A 23978-nucleotide genomic window follows, 5' to 3' on the forward strand; every position below is an offset into this window, starting at 1 on the left:
GTACCCTCTTTCGCATAAACTCCGTTGCATTTACGGATACTGACTGTCAGACGAAACCAAACCATCGAGTAGAAGACGAGAAAACGTTTTTGAGAGCTTGTTAGGTCCCAGAGCGATAGAGACAGCAACCCAGCTTGATTGGCAGTAGAAACGCGAGTGTCGCGCCACATCCCAGCCTCATCCGAGCGCTCTCAGCCGCTGCCCGGAGTCGCCTCCGCTTTTACGTTTAGGAGCAAAATCGAATCTTGCCGTTTCTCTATCAACACCGGCTTGCCCTCCGCACCCGACCCTATCGTCGCGGCATCTTTTCGGAGTCACACTCGTTCTTTACACGGTTCTCGGAGCGGCGCCTCTTTTGTGGATTAGTTTTGCGACACTTGAGTTAGGAATAATCGGCAGTTATGGGTATCCCGTGAGTTTGTCGCTATCCTCCCCTGCTGGGTGCCAGTATACGCGCCTTTCGCAGCGCCTTGCGGTGCGCATACGACAGCTGAACTGACTGGTGTCCTCTAGTATGTACCATGAGCCTTCTTCCGCAGAGGCCACTAAAAACAACAGCGTCAAGGACCCTTGTGCTGCCGCTCGCTCTGCAATTCGTCGCCAGGCCACTGTCCGCCGCCCTTCGCGTTATGGCGGTTCTGCTTGGCGCGGTGGCACTCTGCGCTCCCCATTTCCTCCCCCTATAATTGATGAGGTAGAGCGCGAGGCGAGCGGACTACCGCGTCATTCGCATTCACCAGCTTCGATGCCCACACGTTCCAGCGATCCCTTTGACCTCAACAGCAGCCTGGCCGACACCAGTCGGCGGTTGCGAATGATTGATGACGCTCTTCGTCATCGGCCAAGTCATAGGCTACGGATACCGCGAACCTCGACTCTATCAGATTTGAACTCGCGCTCTGCCGCTGACGCGAATGCCCGGCTAGAATCTCAGGATCATCTCCCTCTCACGCCCCGATTCGCTCCTGCCGTCGCATATCATAGATCTTCAACACCTTTGGTAGGCTCAGATTTTCTTCGGCGGTCACCTCATGATGGTCTTGGTGATGAGGCTCCGGCAGGATCATTCATACCTTTATTGCGACGCATCGGTCAGCGCTCCATCAACGATACGAGTCTGACAGGCCGTGGGCCGTTTATCGACGGCCTAGGAGACCGCCAAAGAAGCGTTGACTTAGATGACGACCACGCTAACGATGCTTGGGAAACCCTTTTGACTACTATAACGCCCGATACCAATCTTCCCAGTGCTGATTCTTCTTTCACTTCCGCATCTGCCTCTGGGTCGACTGGTTCGCATAATGAAACTTTGAGAAGTTCTGCAACATCACTCGAGTCCGTTCTGAACCCTGTGCCTTCCACAGTACCCACATTTCAGATGACGCTTAATCCTTACCAAGAGTCTACGATCCCTTGTGACTACCCCAGTTCCACCGATTCGGATACCGAGTCAGACGGCGAAATCACCCAACAATCGCTATTCCGGCGCTACCGCCGTCGTATGCGAGAGGTCGAGTCCTTGAGACGCTCGCAAAACCGCCAATCGGTTATTAACAATGCTTCTTCTATTCCCACTATATCTCTTGCCTTCTCCGATTCCTCCGCGGACCAGGATCTACAGAACATGCAAGCCATTCTGGATCGTCTTGCCCGTCGTGAATATGTTCCTGATGAATGGTGGGCTGCAGCCGGACTGTCTCGCACCATTGATCAGAGGACACGGGCGGGCGATGATTCCGACAGTACTCCCGGGCCAGAAGGTCCTACTAGGCATAGATAAGCTGATCTCATTTTTCCCTTTCTTTTAGTTAAGATTTGTTATTCTAGTTTATGCGGAAGGTCTTCATTTCAGGCAGATTTAGCGGGAAGGATATCACTGGGGCGTTTGTGGAGTCTGATTTTCGGGCTACCTTTACCTATCTTGATATTCATGAAGCCCCTCCGGTTGAAGATGTTGTACACATTATTATGCGTTTTGGGGCAGGGCCAGACTATGAAAGTGTGTCAATCACACGCATAAGATTGACTTCATCGGGAATGTACTTGCCCGTCGTATCGAGTTGTTCTGTTTCACGAAGTTCGTCTTGCAGAGTATCTGAGTATTGTTACTGACGGCGGAGATACACCGAGCTTTAGACAACGCCCGAGGTAAAGGCATTGTAGTGAGAAGGGTAGGATCGGCGCTGACTCTTCATTTTACATACGAGCTCTGTCAAGCACTCGTCTAGACATGCCTAGCGCGACATTGTAAACACGACCGTAGCATCACTGACCTGAGATACACTCGGAGTCGGGTCCGACGGAGCTCATCACTCCAGACCCGTCGTACCCCACTCTGACGACAGTCCCCGCTCTCTGCGATTATTTATCAAAACTGCTTTTATCGCCATGAGCGAGGAGATGCTATTCCGCTTTAATAACATCTTGCGCCTTCATGGAAGTTCCGATATGATCAGACGCAGCTAGTACACCGCTGAACCACGATATAGTCAACAATATCCCCTTTTGCTCCTGCATGCCTCGAATATCGCGAGCTGCCCGTCCGACTGAGACTTTGGATCCTCGCTGAGCTTATACGTTTCATATCTGTATTCTCCGCTCTTTGCATTGACTTCAATCATGGAATCGCAAGTAGCCCGACTGGTTGACAAGATTTGGGGTGAGTATGGAGTGTCCTTCTCCAGAGTCCTGAGTGTCCTTCTCCAGAGTCCTTAACACTTCGCAAAACAACGACTAACATGGGACCGGATCTTAGAGAAATTCCGAACCACGCCCGAAAATGCCCGTCTACTGATCGCTGTCAGTGGGATTCCCGGTTCCGGAAAGACTGAGCTCGCCATCACAATGGCGAGACGTATCAATGAGAAGCACGGCGCACAAAACGGCGACCTAATTGCTGCCGCAATCCCCATGGACGGATACCACCTTACACGGGCACAACTTGCCCAAATGCCTGATCCAGAATACGCTGCTGCACGGCGAGGTGCGGCATTCACATTCGACGGAGAGAAGTTCCTAGCCCTAGTGCGTGCGTTGCGTGAGCCACTAACACCCAAAACGCAAACGTTACATGCGCCCAGTTTTGATCACGCAGTTAAGGATCCCGTGGATAACGACATCCCCATTGCTGCTGCGCGACGGGTGATATTCTTCGAAGGGAACTATCTGAGTTTGAATAAGGAGCCGTGGAGCTCAGCGGCGAAGCTTATGGATGAGCTCTGGTTTGTGGATGTCGATTTCGACACGGCACGGCAACGCTTGGTCAAGAGGCATGTTAAGGCTGGGATAGCAAAAGATGAGGCTGATGCCGAGAAGCGCGCGGATGAGAATGATTTGGTCAATGGGCGGGAGATTGTGGATTGCAGGCTTGACGTGCAGGAGATCATCAGGAGTTCCTATGACCCCAAGTGGGAGGATTGATCTTGTAGGACTATGGACGATGAATTGATGATTAGACTTGCATTTATTCGTACTTACTAGAACGAACATCCGAAGGTGGCCAGTACTGGTTCTTTCACGCTCCTGGGCTGTGACCACTGTTTCACGCTCTTAAGGTTAAGGTTTTATAGGACTATTCAAACTATTCTGCTCGAGCGAGGCGTTGATAACGTCTAAATACCAAGCACATCTATAAACTAGGCCGTCGGATCAAAGCTCTACCATTGCTGATGGCCTGGACTTATCGCGCTCCCATACTGGGGCCGTTCGTGCGAATATTTAAATGACTTGCCAAGTACGTATATAGGGACTCCCTACTTAATTTTGCAGAAGTTAACAGTGTGACAGAGCCCTCTTGCATGTGATGGAAGTCAATCACTTTCTTGGATTGATTGGGGCTTCGACCCACACTGAATTGCTACTGATGAGTTTGCTGCCTAAGGCTTAAGGCTGAGTAAGGGATTCAGGGACAAGCGATCGGCAGGGCCATTACCACATTTAGTGAAGCAATCGGGCGCTGGGGTCGACCCTTGAATTCCTTGCTCTCCCCATCACAGTCCCTTATCATTACTTCAAGATCACGTCTTCATCTCTTCGAATTACTGTCTGTCTCTCGTTAAGCAGACTACTGTCATTCCTTAATTTGAGTCCACGGTCTTTCGCACTGTCATTTTAGTCACTCCTTCATAACTCACTGTCTTTACGATCCCGTTGATTCCCCTGAACCGAACCACTGCAGTTTCGACTCCGACTCCTTCGTCATAATGCTCTTCGCCAAGTCCACCGTGTTTATCGCTCTCTTCGCTCTTGGCAAGGTTGTTTCTGCTGCTGGCACCAGTACACCTGCCTGTCTTCTTACTGTTGTGGGGTATGTTTGAGCTGCGCTCGTGCCAGTGCGTAGGACGTTTTTCGCTAAGGATACTATCCGACAGCCCCGAAAACCCCGGTAACCTCAAAGCAATCTGCAAGACCAATGGCGACGAGATTCAGACTTCGATTCGCGATGTCTGCGGAGATGATGCCAAGGATGCCCTGAATTACTATGCTGGCGTCTGCAAAGATGCAGGCTACGAAGTTGGTGCGTACTCCTCACATACGCAATATACTAGCAGGGAGCTAATTGAAACGCTGATAGATATCTCGTCGTCCTCGACCACAACTTCTTCGCAGACCAGCACCAAGACATCGGATACAGAGTCCAGTACTTCTGGTAGCGCGACCAGCACGGATGGTGCCAGCTCGACCTCTGGCTCCGACAGTGACTCCGACTCTAACTCTGGCTCTGCTTCCGCTTCAACAACCGACAGTGCAGATACAGCCACCCCAACCAATGGCGGCTCCACCGACAAGCAAGTCTCCGCCGCCGCATTTGCTGCTGTCGTTTTCCTTGGATTCGCTGCTACACTCTAGGAGCGCCTTGCAAGCTGTGTATAATAGCTGGAACCTGGACGCTAAGCGGAAATAAGGAAATATTTTCGATGTGAATACATACCTTTTTAGTTCCTGCTGTCGCTAGAGTACTATTCATTCTGCAGTGAGAGATAACCAGTATATTTGGATCCGGATCAGTGCCTCAATTGAAATTCTTATGCATCATTTCTCAAAAAAAAAGCGCATTCTGCAAGGCCGAGATGAAGCTTTGTAAGATACGTAGTAGCCCGTAGGACGACACGTAGGTCACGTGGACGCGTACCGAGTCCCAGCTTTGCGGTAGTCCATTAAGCCCAAACACGAAAATTCGCGTTGAATCCACTCCAGGGACGCGTGAGCCGGAATCAATATCTCCCTTCTCTCAGCCCCTCCAGTCTCTTTTTCCTCTCATCCTCAACCCTACCTTGCCTTGGGACTTCCTTTTCCCTCATTGTACTCAAATCCCTTTCTACGACTGTTCTAAAGTTCTTCAATCTGCCTGAGTAATACGACTATCATTATACCCTCTTCGCCGTTTTCTAGTTCATTAGTTTTTCGCTCAGTCGTTGGGTTCCTCCCTGCTGTCCTGTAAGATGTTTGTCTACAAGCGAGGTATGTTCAAGCCATTTCAGCCTTTATATATTCCTGATTGCCTCACTTCTGCTTTGGACGCGTCGTCGATATCACATGGGATTCGATCGTGTCGCCACTTGCTGTACGAACTCTGCTAATGTATTATTAATCACAGACGGACGCAAAGAGCGCGTGCAATTCGACAAGATCACGGCCCGTGTATCAAGGCTTTGTTACGGCCTTGATCCTGAGCATGTCGATGCTGCTGCTATCACTCAGAAGGTCATCTCTGGTGTCTACCAAGGTGTCACCACGGTGGAACTTGACAACCTGGTATGGCCACCGACGACCCATTGCACTGTTCTATGCTAATATCATTCTTCGAAGGCTGCTGAGACTGCGGCGTACATGACCGTCACTCATCCAGACTATGCTATCCTCGCCGCTCGTATCGCGGTTTCAAACCTCCACAAGCAAACTAAGAAACAATTCTCCCTCGTCATCTCAGATCTCTACCACTACGTCAACCCAAAGAATAAAAAGCCCGCACCCATGATATCAAAAGAAACATACGAGATTGTTATGAAACATGCAGAAGAGCTTAACTCTGCCATTGTGTACGACCGCGACTTCAACTACAACTTCTTCGGCTTCAAGACTCTTGAAAGGTCATATCTCCTGCGACTTGATGGAAAGATTGCCGAACGCCCTCAGCATTTGCTGATGCGTGTCGCTGTTGGAATCCACGGCAACGATATTGAGCGGGCTATCGAGACCTACAATCTCATGTCCCAGAAATACTTCACACATGCGTCTCCGACTCTGTTCAATGCAGGCACCCCCCAACCTCAGCTGGCCTCTTGCTTCTTGGTCGATATGAAGGAGGACAGCATTGACGGTATCTACGACACTCTGAAAACATGTGCCATGATTTCCAAGACTGCTGGTGGCATTGGATTAAATGTTCACCGCATTCGTGCCACTGGCTCTTACATTGCCGGTACCAATGGATCTTCCAACGGTATCGTTCCTATGCTCCGTGTGTTCAATAACACCGCTAGGTACGTCGACCAGGGAGGAAACAAGCGTCCGGGTGCCTTTGCCATCTACTTGGAGCCTTGGCACGCTGATGTCTTTGAGTTCCTGGACCTTCGCAAGAACCACGGAAAGGAGGAAGTGCGAGCTCGTGACCTATTTTATGCTCTCTGGACTCCAGATCTGTTTATGAAGCGAGTTGAGGCGAATGGTGACTGGACTCTCTTCTGTCCCAACGAGGCTCCCGGTCTGGCCGATGTATATGGAGACGAGTTCGACGCTCTCTATGAACAGTACGAGAAGGAAGGCCGCGGTCGCCGAACTATCAAGGCTCAGAAACTCTGGTACGCCATCCTGGAGGCCCAGACTGAGACCGGAAACCCGTTCATGCTGTACAAGGATGCCTGCAACAAGAAAAGCAACCAGAAGAACCTGGGAACCATCCGCAGCTCTAACCTTTGCACTGAAATCATTGAGTACACCGCTCCTGATGAGGTAGCTGTTTGCAACTTGGCCTCCCTTGCCCTCCCTACCTTCGTCGATGCTTCTCGCGGTGAATACGACTTTGGCAAACTGCATGAAGTTGTGCAGGTCTTGGTTCGTAACTTGAACAAGATCATCGACATCAACTACTACCCTGTACCCGAGGCCAAGAAAAGCAACTTCCGCCACCGCCCGATTGCTCTTGGTGTCAACGGTTTGGCTGATGCATTCCTCGCCTTGCGTCTGCCTTTCGATTCGGCTGAAGCCAAACAGTTGAACATTCAGATCTTTGAGACTATTTACCACGCTGCACTGACGGCTTCTTCGAATCTTGCTAAGGAGGACGGACCATATGAGAGCTACGAAGGCTCTCCTGTTTCCCAAGGTATCCTGCAGTACGACATGTGGGAGCGTACTCCTACTGATCTGTGGGATTGGGATGCCCTCAAGGCCAAGATTGCCCAGACTGGTGTTCGCAACAGTCTACTGGTTGCCCCTATGCCTACTGCCAGTACCAGTCAAATCTTGGGCTTCAACGAGTGCTTTGAGCCTTACACTTCGAATATCTACTCTCGCCGTGTTCTTGCGGGTGAGTTCCAGGTCGTCAATCCTTGGCTGCTTAAGGATCTTGTCGACCTTGGTCTTTGGTCCGACAACATGAAGAACCGCATTATTGCAGAGGGCGGTTCCGTGCAGAACATCCCCAACATTCCCGATGACATCAAGGCTCTTTACAAGACGGTGTGGGAGATTTCTCAGCGACGAATCCTGGAAATGGCTGCGGACCGTGGCGCCTACATTGATCAGTCTCAGTCTCTCAACATTCATCTTAAGGAACCCACTATGGGCAAGATCACCAGTATGCACTTTGCCGGGTGGAAGATGGGCTTGAAAACCGGAATGTACTATCTCCGCACAATGGCTGCGTCCGCTCCTATTCAATTCACTGTCGACCAGGAGCAACTCAAGGTTGCCGACACCAACGTTGCACGGACTAGCAAGAAGAGGGCTGGTGGCATCGCAACTACTGCCTACTCGGCCGTGCCCCGCGCTCCCGCTGGCCAGGTGAGCGGCACAAGCCAGAATGCTACCAACGGTATTTCCCGCGAGGCCGACAGTAGTGGCGAGGTTGACACCTCGGACGAAGAGAAGAAGGAAGGCGAGCCTAGTGAGGCGGACATCTACTCACAAAAGGTTCTTCAATGCAGCATTGAGAACAAGGAAGCTTGCATTATGTGCCAGGGCTGATTCATTGTTCTTGGATCGACGGTGTTTTACTTTAATATCAGGTTTCTTTGTACTTATATCACGGGTTATGGATATTGTCTTTGATGGTTTCTTTTTCTATTTTATGATATTTTCGGGCCAGGCACATTTTCTACTTGTCCACAAGGAGCTGGCGGCGGTGATGGTTATGGTCAATTTACATACTTAGAAGATCGGTTTGCAATCGAGTTCGTATTTATTGATAAATCATGTTCCCATTTGGACTGTCGGAGGATTATTCAGATTAATCCAGGACATTGCTCCAGTGCTACGTAGACTTTAATGAAGGCGGGGTGATGTCACTTTCAGTGAGTCGTGTTCCCACACCATTGACTTTGTGCTCCAGATCCAGAGAGGGTTGGCGCAAATTGCAATAGCTCATGCAGCGATGTAGTATGACAAATGTCCACATTGTTCCCCCAGTCGAGTATGAAATGAAACAGCCCGAGCATCTCTGACTGAACAGACGACTTTCCACTTACTTCCAGGCTATAAGATTTTTGGTGCTGTAAAGGCAGATTCCTAACCCACCCGACCCGAGTATGAGCAAAGCATCACCTAAGACACCAATAAAAGAAAGCCCTGGTCGAAAAATACGAGCCCACTGCACCTGAAACCTAACAAACCCAGAATATACCAGCTCAGTGGCGCAATCTCGGCCACCGGCGAGGCCAGGCCAGCACAGCTTGCCACGGAAAACGAAGGCAAAGACGAAAGCTGAATAACCAGCGAATGGCAGGATGGCTGGTGGACAGGAACAGGATCCATCTTCCACCATCCCACTGGCTGGAAGGCTGTGAAGGAAGCCTTCAGGCTCCAGCCCACGTCAGAAACGAAGAAACTTCATGGCCCGATGGGGCCAAGAGTGCCAAGTGTGGCTTTCAGTTCAGGCACCGTCTTTTGGACCGTCTTTTGGACTGCTGATCCCCCTGGCATTTCTTACCAGATTTACCAACAAAGAGCGCTAACAAACCTTGTCTGGTTGGTGAGAAGTTGGGATCTGATCCAGACCCTGCACCGCACTCAATCAGATTGATGGTTTCATCTACTGTTGAAATCGTAATAAATTCCTCAGCAGGTGTGTTGGACAGGTCAGAGATGAGATGGCAGTAGTTGATTCATCGATCTGCATACAAATCAAATCAACAGAGGGCGAACCATGGGAGTTTGTGCGGTAATCAAACGGCGGTTCGGCGTGGGGCTGACTCTGCCACTGTTCGGGATCAGTGATTGGAGGGCAGCGGTTCTTTTGTACCCGCGTAAGAGTGCAGTAAGAGTAAGACAACAAACTAGACTAAACACATTGAGTAAGGATGGAGATTAAATACCGCCCAGACCCTCCCGCCTTTTGTCTGATCCCTCCTGCTCCTTCTCTAACCTCCTCTTCATTCCATCCGCTCATTGACAAGCCTCTGTCACTCACTTCCTGCGTTTCTGCAGCTTTCACTCCTTCATCCCACGCTTCGATTCCGTTGTTTACGGTCTGCTGTGCAGACGAGATCAACTGTTCGTTCCCTTGATCAATCAGGGCGCTTGTCTGACCCTTTGCTTCGGTCCTTGAATATATAACACAGCCAACGCGCAATCATCGTTAACCACAATGGCGCCCCTCGCTAAGTCACTTGCCATCGCCGTCACGGCCTTTGCCGCTCTGGGTGCTGCTGCTCCGGGCCATGCCCACAAGCACCACCACAAGCGTGGCGAGGAAGTCACTGTCTGGAAGACTGTGACCGAAACCGTCTGGACCACGATCGATGTCACCACCACCATCACTCCTGGCCAGGAAGCTCCTCCCAGCACCATCGTCCAGTCGACTGTTGAGGAGGCTACTGCGCCTGCTGAGGCTGCGCCTGAACCTGAGACTACTACCTCGACTTCCACCAGCACCAGCGCTGCTGAGCCCACCTCAACTGCTGAGCCCGTAGCGCCAACGGCCGATGCCAACGTGCAGGCCGCCGCCCAGCCAACCACCACCACCGTCTCCGAGGCTCCCGTCCCTACAACTACCACCCAGGCTCCTGCTCCTATCATTGCTGTCGAGACTTCCAGCGAAGCACCCGAGCCAGTCGCTACCTCTAGTGCCAGCTCCGGCTCCAGCTCTGGCTCTAGCTCCGGAAGCAGTGGCTCTTCTGGACCTTGCTCCGCCGACTCTCCCTGCGTTGGCCAGATCACTTTCTACGACACTGCCACTTCCGCGAGCGCCCCCAGCAGCTGCGGTACAACGAACGACGGCAGCAGCGAGAATGTCATTGCTCTCCCTGTTGGTATCATGACCGACGGCGACTGCGGAAGGACCGTTACTATCAAGTACGGCGGCAAGACCGCCACAGGTACCGTTGTCGACAAGTGCATGGGCTGTGACAACACCTCCATTGACTTGTCGCGCCACTTCTTCGGCGAGTTGGCCTCCTTCGACGCGGGCAGAGTTTCCGGCGTCGAGTGGTGGTTGGACTAGATCTGCTCTTTTACCATATCCTCCTCATCCTACCGTTCTTACATTCGCTATATCATACTTTCTATACTTCGTATCTCGTGGGTGACTCGTCCAGAGTCCCTGAGACCATTTTATCATTCGTGTTCATAAAATTTTTGCGGTTGTTGCAAAGTTATCCAACCAAGCCATTTGTTATTTTTCATGGAACAAAAGCAGAACGGACGAGAATGGACAGGATCTGGAATCCCGCTGGTTTTATGATGTTATGAATCAAGTGTTTTCGGCATTCTGTAGTCTTGTAGGTTAACTTGATCCATTGTATGACCGTTGCCAGCGTAAACTGTCGGTCTGACTTTGCAATGATTGGCGACTTGGGACCGGTGGTCTACTTCTACTCTAAACCCAATTATGGGTTGTCGGCGGTCAGCTGAACAGGCCTGTGAGTTGTCATTGCAAGATTCACCACCAATAATGGAAGGGTCCACGAGGTATTTGCCCGAAGACCGGTGGCGCGATACTGGATAGCCTCAAGCGGTCGCTTCCCCGGGTTCAGTTCCAGTGGGTTGGAACTAATTAAGAGTCCGGGGTATCTTTCTCGGTCGACCTCCATGAGTTGAGTGCATCATCAGCATTATTGGGCCATTCTGTTAGCGGTTTGGAATCCTTGGGACTGGGGGCTCCTCACTCCAATTGGGAATCCACGATTCACAGACTTTTAACCAAGGGTCAAGCCTGAGAGTTACTGAGTATTAGCGCTTTAGTGAGATGTAATCCCTTGACCCACGCGGCACAACTTGCCCTGTTTTACTCTTCCCCTCGCTTCCGTCTGGTCCTGGACCCATTTCCCCTTTGGGTCTCGTCTCTTCGGCCCTTGAACCTTCTCTCAACCCCAGAATCTCCCTCTTTTTCTCTGCTCGTGTCTCATCGAGTCCTGACCTCTTCCTTTACTTTCCACACTCTCCCACTCTCTTTCATTAATAGCGTGGGATTTTGGATATCTCTAGCGGCCATGGATTTCTCGCACTTTCCTAAGTGAGCCGTTACACCATGGAGGACCGCAGACCCGAAGTCCTCGTTGTCTCCATCGTTTTCTTTAGCCTTGCTACCATCTTCGTGGCCCTCCGCTTCGTCTCGCGCATCTGGGTTGTCCGGAGACTCGCCCTGCACGACTATTTGATGCTCCTGGCGTGGGTATGCTTGCATGGCCCAATCATCTAGGTCCGATCGCATACTGATTTACTTTTTTCACCAGCTCATTGACCTGGGGTTTTCCACGGCTCTCTTTTATGCCACTAAAAAAGGGCTTGGCCTTCATGATGTTGACATCCCTGTCACTGCAAGATCGGCTCTCAGCAGCGCTAATTACGCCTTTACCGTTCTATATGTGAGTCTTTTTTTCTCTGTGCAGCGGCCGGGATTTTCCGCTCATTTCCGCGCGCTTCGCTAGAATCCCGCCTTGATGGCCGTCAAGTCCTCCATCCTCGTCTTCTACCTCACCCTCACTCAAGGCGAGAAGATCTTCCGCTACGCAAACTATGCCACTCTGTTTGTCGTTAATGCCGCCGGCCTGGCTCTCACCTTTGTTAACATCTTCCAATGCCGGCCCGTCGAAGACGCTTTCGCTGCGCAGCTCCCTGCTGACGCGCATTGTACCGATATCCTGACCTTATATTTATCCTCGTCGCCGGTCAATATTATCACCGATCTAGCAATCTTGGTTCTTCCGAACCCGATTTTGACGCGCATGCGGCTGCCGCAGAAACAAAAGATCATCCTCGTCGTTACATTCAGCTTTGGTTTTTTCGTAGCTGTCGTTGATGTTATCCGCATTGCATATTTGCAAGAGGCTACAACTGACCGAGAGATTGCTCTCCGTCAAATCCACATGCAGAATTATGGAGGGGAGGACTTTGCTTGTATGTTTTAGGCGGTCTTTTTTCCCCCAAAACCAACACTGATCTCTTCAGGGTATGCATCGCTCTCGTTCATGTGGTCTGTCGTAGAGGTCAATGTCTCGGTTATGTGCGCCTGCGTTCCTAGTCTGAAACCGCTGGTCGCCAGGTTGGTCCCGAAATTGATCCGCGACAGCTCTGGAGGCACGCAAACGAATCCATCCGACCCCCCGCTCCCGCCGTCAGGGCCACTGCAGATGCAAGTCGCAGATGCCATTTTCAGCGACTCACTGGATCCGCGGCTTACGGAGATTGCGACAGGACCTACCATGGCTACGACATATACTGACCCCGAAGCCAACACGACCACACATACGAGCACCTCAGACCCGCGCAGCATGACTTTCTTCGATTTTGTCAACATGAAGAAGCCGGCTAATATGCTAAAATTGAGTAACAAGGAGTCAATCGCTCCAAATGCTATAACGACTGTCCTGTTCTTCCTCTGGGGCTTCGCGTACGGATTCCTGGATATTCTCAATGAACAGTTCCAGCAGATTGTGCGATTGGACAGCTGGCGGTCTCTTGGTCTCCACTGCGTATACTTTGGGGGATATCTGGTGGCTCCGCCGCTAGTTGGGCGTCCGGTGCTCAAGCACTGGGGCTTCAAGTCGACCTTTATCACCGGCTTGTGCTTCTACGCCTGCGGTTCGCTGATTTTCTGGCCTTCTGCCGTGTTGACATCATATTCTGCTTTTCTCGTATCCAATTTTATTACCGGGTGCGGGCTCGCAATTCTCGAAACTGCAGCGAATCCGTTTATCTCGCTTTGCGGACCGCTCGAGAACTCGGAAGTGCGATTAAATATATCACAAGGTGTTCAAGCTGTCGGGAGCGTCCTCTCGCCTTTGCTCGCCAAAAAGGTCCTGTTTCGCAGCGTGACCGATGTCTCCTCGCTGGTTGATGTGCAGTGGACGTATCTTGCAATTGCCTTGTTTGACGTGCTCCTCGCACTGGCCTTTTACTACCTACCCATCCCAGAGGCGTCAGACGAAGATTTGGAGGAACTTGCTAATCGCCGACGAGACGATAACCGCACCGCCCCCTTCGGAATTCCAGTTGTTTGGATGACCCTCGCTTTGGGCATTTGGTCCCAGTTTTTCTACGTAGCTGGGCAGGAAGTCTTCTCTACAGGTTTTGGGGCTCTAATCGCGACGGCATATGCGGATCCTCCGCTCAGCGAATTCACCTACCTCACGATTGGCCGCGCCATCTTCGCCGTCGGTCGCTTCCTCGCCGCCTTCCTGCAATGGTTTCTCAAACCACGATGGATCCTCCTTCTTTCATACATCGGCATGGTCGTCTTCGCCGCATTATGTATGCATACCACTGGTGCCGCAGCCATCGCCAGCGCCATGATGGTTTTCCTTTTCGAAAGCGGCACCTTCAGCATTATTTTTGCTATTGCGCTTCGCGGCACCGGCCGACACACAAAGACAGCAGCTTCTTTACTCACCATCGCTATCAGCGGCGGCGCATTCCTACCTTTTGCGCGATATGGCGCGCAACTAGCAGCAAATAGCACACTCGATTCATACAGCGTCCTCGTTGCGCTGTTTGCAGCCGGCGCTCTATTTCCGGTTTACCTTAATCTTGTCCCAGCGGCTAAAAAGCAGGTGGACCCCGTGCCGAACGAACACCTCCGGCATACCCGCCGGCGCAGCCGCCGGCAGGGCCGGGCACAGGCTGCTAATGTCCTTCCTTCCGAGAAAGCTAATCCCTCTGAAGGTGGTGTTCTTTCGCGCCAGCGCAGCGTCCTCGACGATGCAGACCCATTGCCTAGCGTGGACTTCTCTAGTCCGAATTCTGTGGCATCAAGATCAAGGTCGGACTCGGCCGAGAGTGACTCAGGCGCTGATGCTGACTCTGGCGCTGATGCTGACGTTGTGGATTTTCAGTGCACGCGGACAAAGGCCGTTTCTAGTACGAGTGACGAAATGTCACGTACATAGTCTTGTCTCTCTCCTTTTTCTTGTTTTCTTATTGGGTGGAATTGTCTTTTTTGCTATATATGATGCATGAATGATACCCGGTGGGATTTGAATATATGCATAACATAACACTTGGTGTGAGTTTGTTTGGAGTTTGGCATTGCCTCAATTATTTTCTTTCGCATGTATATCATTTGAGCGAACTTTGTGGTTGCATTGCATAGGCCGCGGAAAAGCGAAAGGGGTCAGTGATTGATTCCATCTCTTGTCGGCAATTTGATCTAAATAATACTGCATTCACGACCTAGAGGATTTTATTCAACTGCCAGCCCAACATTGGGTGACTAGCCACTCGAGTAGATGTAGAATGAACCCGTCCAGTCAGCCAGAGTACGCAGTGCCTAGTATCAGAAATCAGGTTTGTTCGTATTTGCTTCATGCTAAGCAGGCAAGACGTGAGTGCAACGCGCTCTCAATGCTTATCCCTAGAGAGGGGGTGGCTTCCTCCCAAACATTCCATCCCCTTGCACTACCACAACCCTAAACGCAGATTTTCTCCTAGACACCTACATTGCCCAGATGCATAGCGTCGCGTCGCGTATCGGAAGGGATCGCGTCGAACAATGTAGGTAGCGCTAAGCGAGCTCAGCTGGAGTGAACGTAGGTTTATATAGACACCAACTGCATGTCTCCTCCAGGACAAGAACTTTTCTTCAAAGTTCCTCATTTATCAACTAGATCGACCCTGACTCTATTGAACTCTCACTCGAATCAGTCAAGAGAATATATCCAAACACCAAATCTCCGCCTCACAAGCCTACATCACACTACCGCCGCTCCTTCTGTCACATTAACAAAACTTCGAATCCTATAAAGCAAGAATATCAAACCCAATCCGCCAATTATGCAACTCACTTTGACCACGGTCCTCACAACGCTCGCCTTCACGTCTTATTTACTGCTGGCCCTCGCGCTCCCGATCCCCATGTTAGCACTAAACACAAGACAACTCCCCAAACTTCCCGTCGGTGATCTCAAGCTCCTTGACACTGTCATGCCGAACAGCGGGATTGCCGACAGCGTGGCGAGGCTGCAGGAAGATGTGGCGAAGCAGGCAGGGAAGGTGACACCTTCGTGAATCCTCTCCCGTCAGTCAATTGCTTGGGATGATAGGTCTACCAGTTTGGCAGGGGATAGGTAGGTGAGTGTTTGGCTGACTTGATCATCGTTCATTCTTGGGTGAGGATTTCATTGCTGATGGGTACATGTATGATAGTAGGGAAGGGACTACATAAGAGATTAGAGCAGAGCAGGTACGAACGAACATGGAATTGAGTGATGGTGGCCTATGTTTCCTACTAGTTCAGCTGCTATGTGTTGTGCTATAGGAATATGAAATTTGAGATAGGATAACGGGTTCGGATTCTGGAACCATTCTGGCATTTACAATGATATTTTTTCAGTACCATCATGTCACTATTATGCTACCCAATTCACACAATGAAACAGCATAACTATACATTCCCATAGGCAGAGATGAATTCAATCACTGAAACATTCCCTCCATATCCAGATCCAAAAATTCAGGATTCATCTCGGCGGCATTTAACACATCATCAATACTCTGGTCGACCTCGCCAAGTCCCAATTCACCAACGCCAACACCAACACCCATCCCATCTCCTCCCCCACCCATGTTCATATCCATATCCATTCCCACAGCCGCCGCAGCATTATCCATTATTTGGTTGAGGTTTGCCTGTTCATTGTTATGTCCTTGTTCCTGGGCTTGTGTTCGGGTATCCGTCTCCATGTTCATATTCATGTTCTGGTTCGAAGCTCCGTCACCAGAAGAATCGAGGTGCATATCGCCGATGATGTTGTTCATATTCATATTGACGTTGACGTTCATGCCCATGTTCATGTCGAGGTTAGGCGCTACCTGCGCAGGCGGGGCGAGGAGAGTATTTACACGGCGGTAGAGACGGACGATGATTTCCGCGCGCAGGAGGTCTTTTTCAGATAACTTGGGAACTAACTCATGCTGCGTATTGAGAGCGTCGCGGAGATTGAAGATCGGGTAGTGGGGTGCTTGTTCTGACTCTTTCGACGTGGAGTGATCATGATGCGTTTGGAACTGGTCGAAGGCGAAAGACTCCGACAGTGGGGCGGAAACAATGCTTGCTGCAATGTCGAGGGCGATACCTGCTGTCCCCGGATTCGACTCGGTTTGAAATTTAAGTTCGTCGAGTAGTGCGGCCAGTACGCGGGAAGCGCCTAGGGTGCGGATCGCAGTTATGACCTGGCGATGCGTATATGAAGGCGGAGCCATTGAGACATCGGGACTTGTGCTCCAAAGGATAAGCGATTGGAATGTTGCCCGGATACTACCTAGAAGCCCACCAGGGTTATGTGTAGTCCATGGCTCAAGCTCGGATTTATGGCAGCTTGCTGTTCGCTGGAAGGAGAGACATGGATCCAGAGCATCAAGGATAGGCTTGATGTCTGTTCGTGTGGGATGGCGGGCACGAACGTCTTTGAGCTGCTCTTCCAGCGAGCGTGAAGTGATGTTCAAGACGGTGAGGTGGATCTCACGCGCCTCGCCAGATATCGAACTGGGTGATACTAAGGACTGCAGGGTCCTTAGTGGGATAGTTGGATCAGCTTCGCTTTCCCAGATGTGGTTGCCGAGCCAGGTTAGTGCGACAACGAGGGAAGGAAGGAGGAATGGCTCGAGGAGATCTGGGGTAGTCAGAAAAAAAAAAGCTGTGGTTGGAACTGGAGGACTTACACTCGAAGCCCCCTTTCAGTGTATCGAACTCCAGCTTCCCCGCTTCACACGCGCCTAAGCTTTGGCTGAAGAGTGTCGAGACAAGCATGTAGAATTCCTGTGGACTGCACGCCGACATAGTTTCCTCGCTGATGCCCTCGGCGATAAATAGTGCTGCTATCCACTCACCCAGGTTCTTATTCTGCTTTTCGGTTAGTTCGTCTAGCTTCTGGCTAGATGAGCCCTGCTCAATCAATTTGATAATGAACGAATCGTTGCTTGCGATGCCCAGGTCCCACGGCCGTAAATCGTACCGGTACTTGAAGGTCAGCACCAGCAACAGAATACTCCCAAATTCATCGTACACCGGCTGGCTCTCTCCCTGATCTTCGTCCCAATGCCAGGAATCAAGCAATGCGCACAGCGGCTGCAGGATCTGCCTTGGGCTGCGGAAGAGCAGCATAACGTCGAGAGACTGTGGTCGGCGTGATAACGAGTTGCATATGTTTTTTAACGTCATTGTTTCCTTTTGCATGCAGAGGTCATGCATAACCTTCGTCATTAGCGTAAAACTACCAAAGAAACTGGGAGACACACTTCTGTGATAGCACCGACGATCGCACCGGCATTCCCCTCAGTCGATTCGATATCGCTGATCAACTGCTCCGCACGTTCGTGGTTGGCGCTGATCTGCGCCTTAAGCTCATCCTTCATATAAGAGCCTCCAACAGGTAGAGTCTGCATCGGATTCTCACCTAACAACCGCTCGATGCTGGACTCCGGTATTAACTTGTGTGAGGCACAAGAGAAAAGAAATTCCTGCCGCACGTCTGATAGGGCTGCATTGCCCTGCATTGAGAACATCTGCGAGAATGATGGGAAAATGTTCGGGTCTATCCGGCTCAGGGCGTGGCTGATGCACTCTTCCATCGGGAAAGTTACCATTGGAACGGCCAGCATTGCCGCAAAGAATGGTGGCAATTTGTTGACTAAAAACGAGCGGAAAAGAAGCATCGTCCTCGCAGATTCATTGCGGTACATTGCGTTGGACAGAACGTCGAATGACGCCGTTATTATCTCCTCGATGAGGACGTCGTAGTGTTCCTGGACTATCAGCTGATGGAGTATAATTTCAAAGCAGAATACTTACTGCATAGCGATTATAGAGATAGTTGAGCAATATACTGTCATCAACCAGAGGACGTCCAACGAGCTAAACAATTAGCTTCGAACTCTGCGAAGGTAAAAAGACCTACCATCGCATTGATATATATGTAGAGACCAGCTCTAGAGTGTATAGTAGGTCCGTCCATCACAGACGCTTCGAATTGGAGTGCGTTGACATTAACATTATCCATCATCGTAACGTCCAGCTTGGATGGCGGCTGCCCATACAGATTGAACTGCTTTTGCAGACCGTCGAGCCGATTATGCAAGGGAGGATACATATCAGCACAGAGAGGAAGATATGCTGAAAGAGCCTGACCAATCCGTATTTTTGTCGCTATAAAATATCAGTTATGATTCAAAGTCACGATATAGGGAGCGAACCCTCATGAGGACCTGCAGAGAGAACCTCTATTCCCTTCCCAGTCCCAGCTAGAACCGAAAGCAGGATCCCCACAGCCTCAAACAAGAGCATCGCATCGGGAGACCCCATCATTCCCGCCGGCTGGTCAGCATCGAGCTGGCTATTATGCCAGGCAATGATTGCCTGTATCCAATCCGCAATGGCACAAAAGGTATGGATAACCTCCAGGAGTGTCTTGACCGTCGTCCCCGAATTGATGGACAGCATCGCATCCTGGATGACCCGAATATCGGTCATCAAAGTATAGCACTTGGCCCTTGGTTTCGCATTCTTCTTCACAGACGCCACGTCAGCGCCAGGAGAGGGCTTGTCGTGGATAGACGAATGCTTGAGCAGCGCAGTCAGCACCGTCGGGATCTGAACTCGCCCCATTCTACAGAGACAGTCAATGTATACCGGGAGTAGAGGATCCCATTTTATGCCCGTTGCGAGACGCGCCTGCAACAACGTCTCTGTAAGCAATAAGTCGCCGATCGGACAGCGCTGAAAGAGCAGCATGCTCAGGTCTCTGAATTCGGCGGCATCAATCCGATGCAGCAAACAGCGCTGCACGAACGCCCTCCATTGTTCGCTGGCCATGCTCTGGGTATTCCGAGACTGCATGTATAGTCGTGCTCAGCCGGTTTCGATTTTCGATATCTTGTCCCAGAGCATGGGCATTTTGCTGTTCATGAAGCTTCATTCATGTAGATTCCGAAGCGTGGAAGCAAGAGCTAATCACGTGAATCCTTAGTCTAGTCACATGATAAAGGCCTGAGCCAACCACGATAATTAATTCGAACTGTTGAGGCTCAAGGAACACAACGCGACACGGCCGTGCTTATTGCGAGTGTTTTCTGGGCATTAAGTTTTTTTGAGTACAAATCTCATACTGGGCTATTCAGAATGTGGATAGTGCTTGCACATTACTAAGGAAAAGGGTAAGAATAAAGTCGTCTATGGTATAATATACTATAACTATGCAAAAAAGGTCTATCTACAGGTAAAAGCATAGTAGAAACGAATCCAGCGCCTCTATCCACGCTAAGAATGGTAAGATCATAACAAGACCAAAACCCGAAAGGCTGGAACAAACGTAGGAATCATCATCATGCAACATCAAAATTAGGAGACGGGGCTAATTCACCACCAGTCACCCTGGTCCTTCATGGCCTCGGCGACCTTGGTGAAACCGGCAATGTTGGAACCGGTGACGAGGGAAGGCAGGACGCCCTTGGCAGGAGTAGCGAACTTCTGAGCAGTCTCGAGACCGTTCTTGAAGCAGTCCTCCATGATGCCCTTGAGGCGAGCATCGACCTCCTCGGATGTCCAGGAGAGACGAGCAGAGTTCTGAGCCATCTCAAGACCAGAGACGGCGACACCACCAGCGTTGGCGGCTTTACCAGGGGCGTACCAGATGGCATCGCCGGGGTTGGCGTTGCGGTGAGCCTCAAAGATGTCGATGGCGGCCTGGGTGCAACCCATGTTGGAACCCTCAGCAATATAGCGGACACCGGACTTGATGAGGTGCTCGGCTTCCTCGCCGGAGACTTCGTTCTGAGTGGCAGAAGGGAGAGCAACCTCGAACTTGCCGGGAATGTTGGTCCAAGGGCGAGCATCGGGGATGTAGGTGAACTTGCCGGCGAAAGCGGAGGAGGTGGCGAGCTCGGAGAGTTGCTTGCGGGCAACCTTGAGGTCGGCAATGAGGGCGATCTCTTCAGGGGTGAAAGAAGCGGACTCATCCTTGACAATGAGAGAGCCCTTGGAGTCGGAAAGGGAGACAACGGAACCACCGAGCTCGATGACCTTGAGAGCGGCGTACTGGGCAACGTTACCGGAGCCGGAGATGGCGACACGCTTGCCTGCGAAGGACTCCTTTCCACCGGTAACGTGCTTGATCATGTGCTCAACGTAGTAGACAACACCGTATCCAGTGGCTTCAGGGCGGATCAAGCTACCACCCCAGCTGCCACCCTTGCCAGTGAGAACACCCTCCCACTGGTTGCGGATCCTGCGGTACTGGCCGAAAAGGAAACCAACCTCACGGCCAGTAACACCGATATCACCAGCGGGAACGTCAGTGTCCGCGCCGATGTGCTTGCAGAGCTCAGTCATGAAAGCGGTACAGAAGCGACGAATTTCAGAGTCAGACTTGCCCTTGGGGTCGAAGTCGGAACCACCCTTGCCACCACCCATGTTTACTAATACCAATTAGTACTCTTGGCAAACATCCAATGAAGTAACGGTTACGCACGTCCTGTGAGAGCATTTTTGAAGATCTGCTCGAAGCCAAGGAACTTCAGGATAGAAAGGTTGACGGAGGGGTGGAAACGGAGACCACCCTTGTAGGGACCGAGAGCGGAGTTGAACTGAACACGGTAACCGCGGTTGATCTGAACCTCGCCCTTGTCGTTCTCCCAAACGACACGGAACTGGATAACGCGCTCGGGAACGGAGACGACCTGGAGAGCCCGTCGGTATTCAGGGTGCTGCTCAAAGAGGGTGGAGTTCTCGAGGGTCGACGCAAGCTCTGCGCGCCAACATTAGCTGTGATCATTGGCCATTCATTAACGGTGGTCGTACCCTTGTAGGCCTGCTCGAACTCGGGCTCAACGGGAAGGTTAGACATTTTTGCGCGAGAAGCTTATTGCTGATAAGGTAATGTGGCAAAGGTAATAAGAATGCGCTGAGCCCGCGAGAAGACAATTGAAGCACTTGAAGCAGCAGAGAAGCAAAGGGCTCTGATGGATAAGAAAAAAAAAGAGACCGTCCAAGAGAGGCACACGACCGGGTTTAAGTATGACAGAGGAGACGGGTGGTGGGGAGAGGCGGACGGCGGCCTGGCGGAGGCCGGCGAATGAGTATACTGCCGGAGTCGGACGAGAAGATCCCTGGGTGCGGCCACGGGAGGCGACTAAAATCTGGCGGGAAAGTCGGCTGGCACGGTGGAAAGGCTCGAAGGCCCCGGATCACTGGTCAACCAGGGTCAGGATCGGAGGAACCATAGGATCGGAAAGGGAGGGCTAAGCACAAAGCTAATACTAGCAAGGCCGAAGTTCGGGGTGTTAGTCGAACGTTTAAGGTCACAGATTCGGTCCTTATCTCTGGGCGGAAGCCCACCCGCTTGCGGAATCCGGGACATTCTCGTGACATTAGGTAAGAGTTCGCCAAATTCCCATCAATGGGAATTACACGGTGGCCATCTTGGGCGGCGACATAGCAAAACTCCGTTGGACGTCGCATCGCTGATCGGTGGACTTTTCTAGTATCCTGGCGAGATGGAGGATTGTGCTCCGGTCAGAGGGGGAAGCCCGGAAATCAGAGGCAAGTGCGATGCCAAGACCTTTGTGCCTGGGCCCCACGTGCCGCTGCTGTATATGCCCTTCTGTATGGCGGGGGATTATCGACTGAAGAACAGTTATCGATCTCTGCTCCACTCCATCTATGTTATCTTAATACTCTATACTATGATCTATCTTGCGATACCAGTGAGAACTGTATTTAAGCGAAAGTTGGAGTGAATTTAGACAGGCATCAGGGGACGGCGACTGCTCTCAACGGAGGCTTTCCCTACACCAGCAGAAAGAAGTTTCTCCTCCAGTAAGTCACAGTCTTCGTTCTTATCAGCAGCGTGAGTAATCTAATCATCAAACCAAAAGACCCTCTGGGATTAACCGCTGTCCTGCTCTCACCGGCGCCGCGATCAGCAGTGACCAGCACAGCCCGTGGGGAGTTCTCGGTAGTCGGCAGCGGGCAGTTTTGTCCAGTCGTCGCTCTTTAACTTGCCACTATGTGCCTGCTAAAGCATTCACCGTGGTAGCGCGGGATTCTGTCCGTGCCGGTTTACGCAAAACGGAAGCTGGCGCTTTTCACTGCGGCATAAGCCTTGCTGGATCGGCTGCCAAGCATCAACTAATGCAACCTTGACACTGCTATTGGTGCGTGGTCTTTGCTGATAAGGGATGACCAAAGCCGATACCTAATAGCAAAGTTTTTAGTACCATACTCAAAAGTAGTACACTAGTACCCTTCAGGGCTGGGAGATCCAGAATATGCCAGGCCTTCCCGAAATTTCGAAACATTGGATAGAATAGAGAGAGCGTTCTCCTTTAGCAATAATATCGGACTTCTCTATCCACCATTATTTAGCTCCACTGGAGTGCGATAACCAGAAGCAAAGAAATTGTAATTGTTTGATGTCAAAAGTACTACCATACTCACGGAGTAAAGTCCTCCTACTCCATAGTGCTGATCAAATAAAACGCCGGGGTAGGGTTATACCCCTCACCAACCCCTCTAACCCCGCGCTCTTACTTCGGCAGTCCATATGTTGTAACCTTTTGGCAAACGGTGCTTTACTCAAGTCGTCCAAGAGTGAGACCGTAAGTTCGATTCTTATTCTCTGTACTTTCCACCCGGTAGTTTTCTCGGACGAGTCATTGAGCGCGCTTCATGTTCCTTTTCGATCAGAAGGCCTTTCGGCCGATATATGGCCGAGATGAACGTATACCAAGGGCCATTCTGCGATATGGCCGACCACGATCGCATAGTACTTATGCTTCAATCCCTCAATCCTTTTATTTTTTATCCTTTAATCCTCATCCCTCAATCCTTCAATCCTCAATCCTTCCACCGACATGGATACCTCGTATCCAAGCGTCGGCAGATGGTTCGGCATTCTCTAGGGTTTAGCGTGGTTTAAACTTGTAGCAATAGCGCTTCACAGGAACAGGATATTTGGTAAATATCCTAGATGCTACGATTCTTGTAGACATTTATAGGCCCCCTGCGGTCGCAGAATGAGAACTACTTCCGCCAAGTTTAGATGACAAAGGACATTGATCTGCGACTGCAGTTGACCAACATAGTTCATAGTACATAGGCAACGTGACTGCCAGATGCTAAAGAAGCTGCTGATCTAACCAACGAAGTCAGGTGCCGTTTATTACCAAGAAAGAATCCAGAATCTTTTCCTCTTCTGGATGCTGCTGGTCATGGCGTATGAGATAACTTGCATCTGAAGGTGCAAGTTCTTCCGGCTCGTCACTGGGCTCGAGCATAGCAGGCATCCGCATATGCTGTTTGTTGTGACTTGAAAATGCGCTGCTACATAGTC

The 23978-nt window shown here is 50.9% G+C and overlaps 8 protein-coding genes across 8 annotated transcripts, besides 1 other annotated feature; 6 read left to right on the plus strand and 2 right to left on the minus strand.

Annotated features, from left to right (window-relative positions):
• Positions 1-23978: part of a sequence feature (contig 1.76 1..153210(-1)) that runs on past both edges of the window.
• Positions 305-1780, plus strand: ANIA_04383 (uncharacterized protein; the record flags this gene model as incomplete). Its single annotated transcript, XM_656895.2, has 2 exons — positions 305-412; positions 514-1780. Exons 1-2 carry the CDS (start codon positions 402-404, stop codon positions 1778-1780), a joined length of 1278 nt encoding a protein of 425 aa, XP_661987.1. The 5' UTR covers positions 305-401.
• ANIA_04382 (kinase-related protein) lies at positions 2620-3420 on the plus strand (the record flags this gene model as incomplete). The annotated part of the gene is made up of 2 exons (XM_656894.1): positions 2620-2659; positions 2756-3420. The coding sequence occupies 2 exons, from the start codon at positions 2620-2622 to the stop codon at positions 3418-3420; spliced, it is 705 nt and encodes a 234-aa protein (XP_661986.1).
• ANIA_04381 (putative GPI anchored cell wall protein) lies at positions 3987-4848 on the plus strand (the record flags this gene model as incomplete). Its single annotated transcript, XM_656893.2, has 3 exons — positions 3987-4306; positions 4371-4516; positions 4574-4848. Exons 1-3 carry the CDS (start codon positions 4203-4205, stop codon positions 4846-4848), a joined length of 525 nt encoding a protein of 174 aa, XP_661985.1. The 5' UTR covers positions 3987-4202.
• ANIA_04380 (ribonucleotide-diphosphate reductase subunit rnsA) lies at positions 5536-8187 on the plus strand (the record flags this gene model as incomplete). Its single annotated transcript, XM_656892.1, has 2 exons — positions 5536-5754; positions 5809-8187. 2 exons carry the CDS (start codon positions 5536-5538, stop codon positions 8185-8187), a joined length of 2598 nt encoding a protein of 865 aa, XP_661984.1.
• ANIA_04379 (uncharacterized protein) lies at positions 9579-10940 on the plus strand. The gene has a single exon (XM_656891.2). It carries the CDS (start codon positions 9806-9808, stop codon positions 10658-10660), a length of 855 nt encoding a protein of 284 aa, XP_661983.1. The 5' UTR covers positions 9579-9805; the 3' UTR covers positions 10661-10940.
• Positions 11687-14543, plus strand: ANIA_04378 (putative MFS monosaccharide transporter; the record flags this gene model as incomplete). Its single annotated transcript, XM_656890.1, has 4 exons — positions 11687-11830; positions 11892-12023; positions 12111-12555; positions 12607-14543. The coding sequence occupies 4 exons, from the start codon at positions 11687-11689 to the stop codon at positions 14541-14543; spliced, it is 2658 nt and encodes an 885-aa protein (XP_661982.1).
• Positions 16069-19255, minus strand: nut1 (putative RNA polymerase II mediator complex subunit Nut1; the record flags this gene model as incomplete). The annotated part of the gene is made up of 6 exons (XM_050611748.1): positions 16069-17264; positions 17314-17845; positions 17890-18396; positions 18443-18505; positions 18549-18796; positions 18844-19255. The coding sequence occupies 6 exons, from the start codon at positions 19253-19255 to the stop codon at positions 16069-16071; spliced, it is 2958 nt and encodes a 985-aa protein (XP_050467739.1).
• ANIA_04376 (glutamate dehydrogenase (NADP(+)) gdhA) lies at positions 19838-21604 on the minus strand. Its single transcript, XM_656888.2, has 3 exons — positions 21446-21604; positions 21117-21392; positions 19838-21063 (listed from the first exon to the last, which is right to left on the minus strand). Exons 1-3 carry the CDS (start codon positions 21489-21491, stop codon positions 20006-20008), a joined length of 1380 nt encoding a protein of 459 aa, XP_661980.1. The 5' UTR covers positions 21492-21604; the 3' UTR covers positions 19838-20005.

The sequence above is a fragment of the Aspergillus nidulans genome, chromosome III, assembly GCF_000011425.1.
Source record: "Aspergillus nidulans FGSC A4 chromosome III".
Taxonomy (NCBI): Eukaryota; Fungi; Ascomycota; class Eurotiomycetes; order Eurotiales; family Aspergillaceae; genus Aspergillus; species Aspergillus nidulans.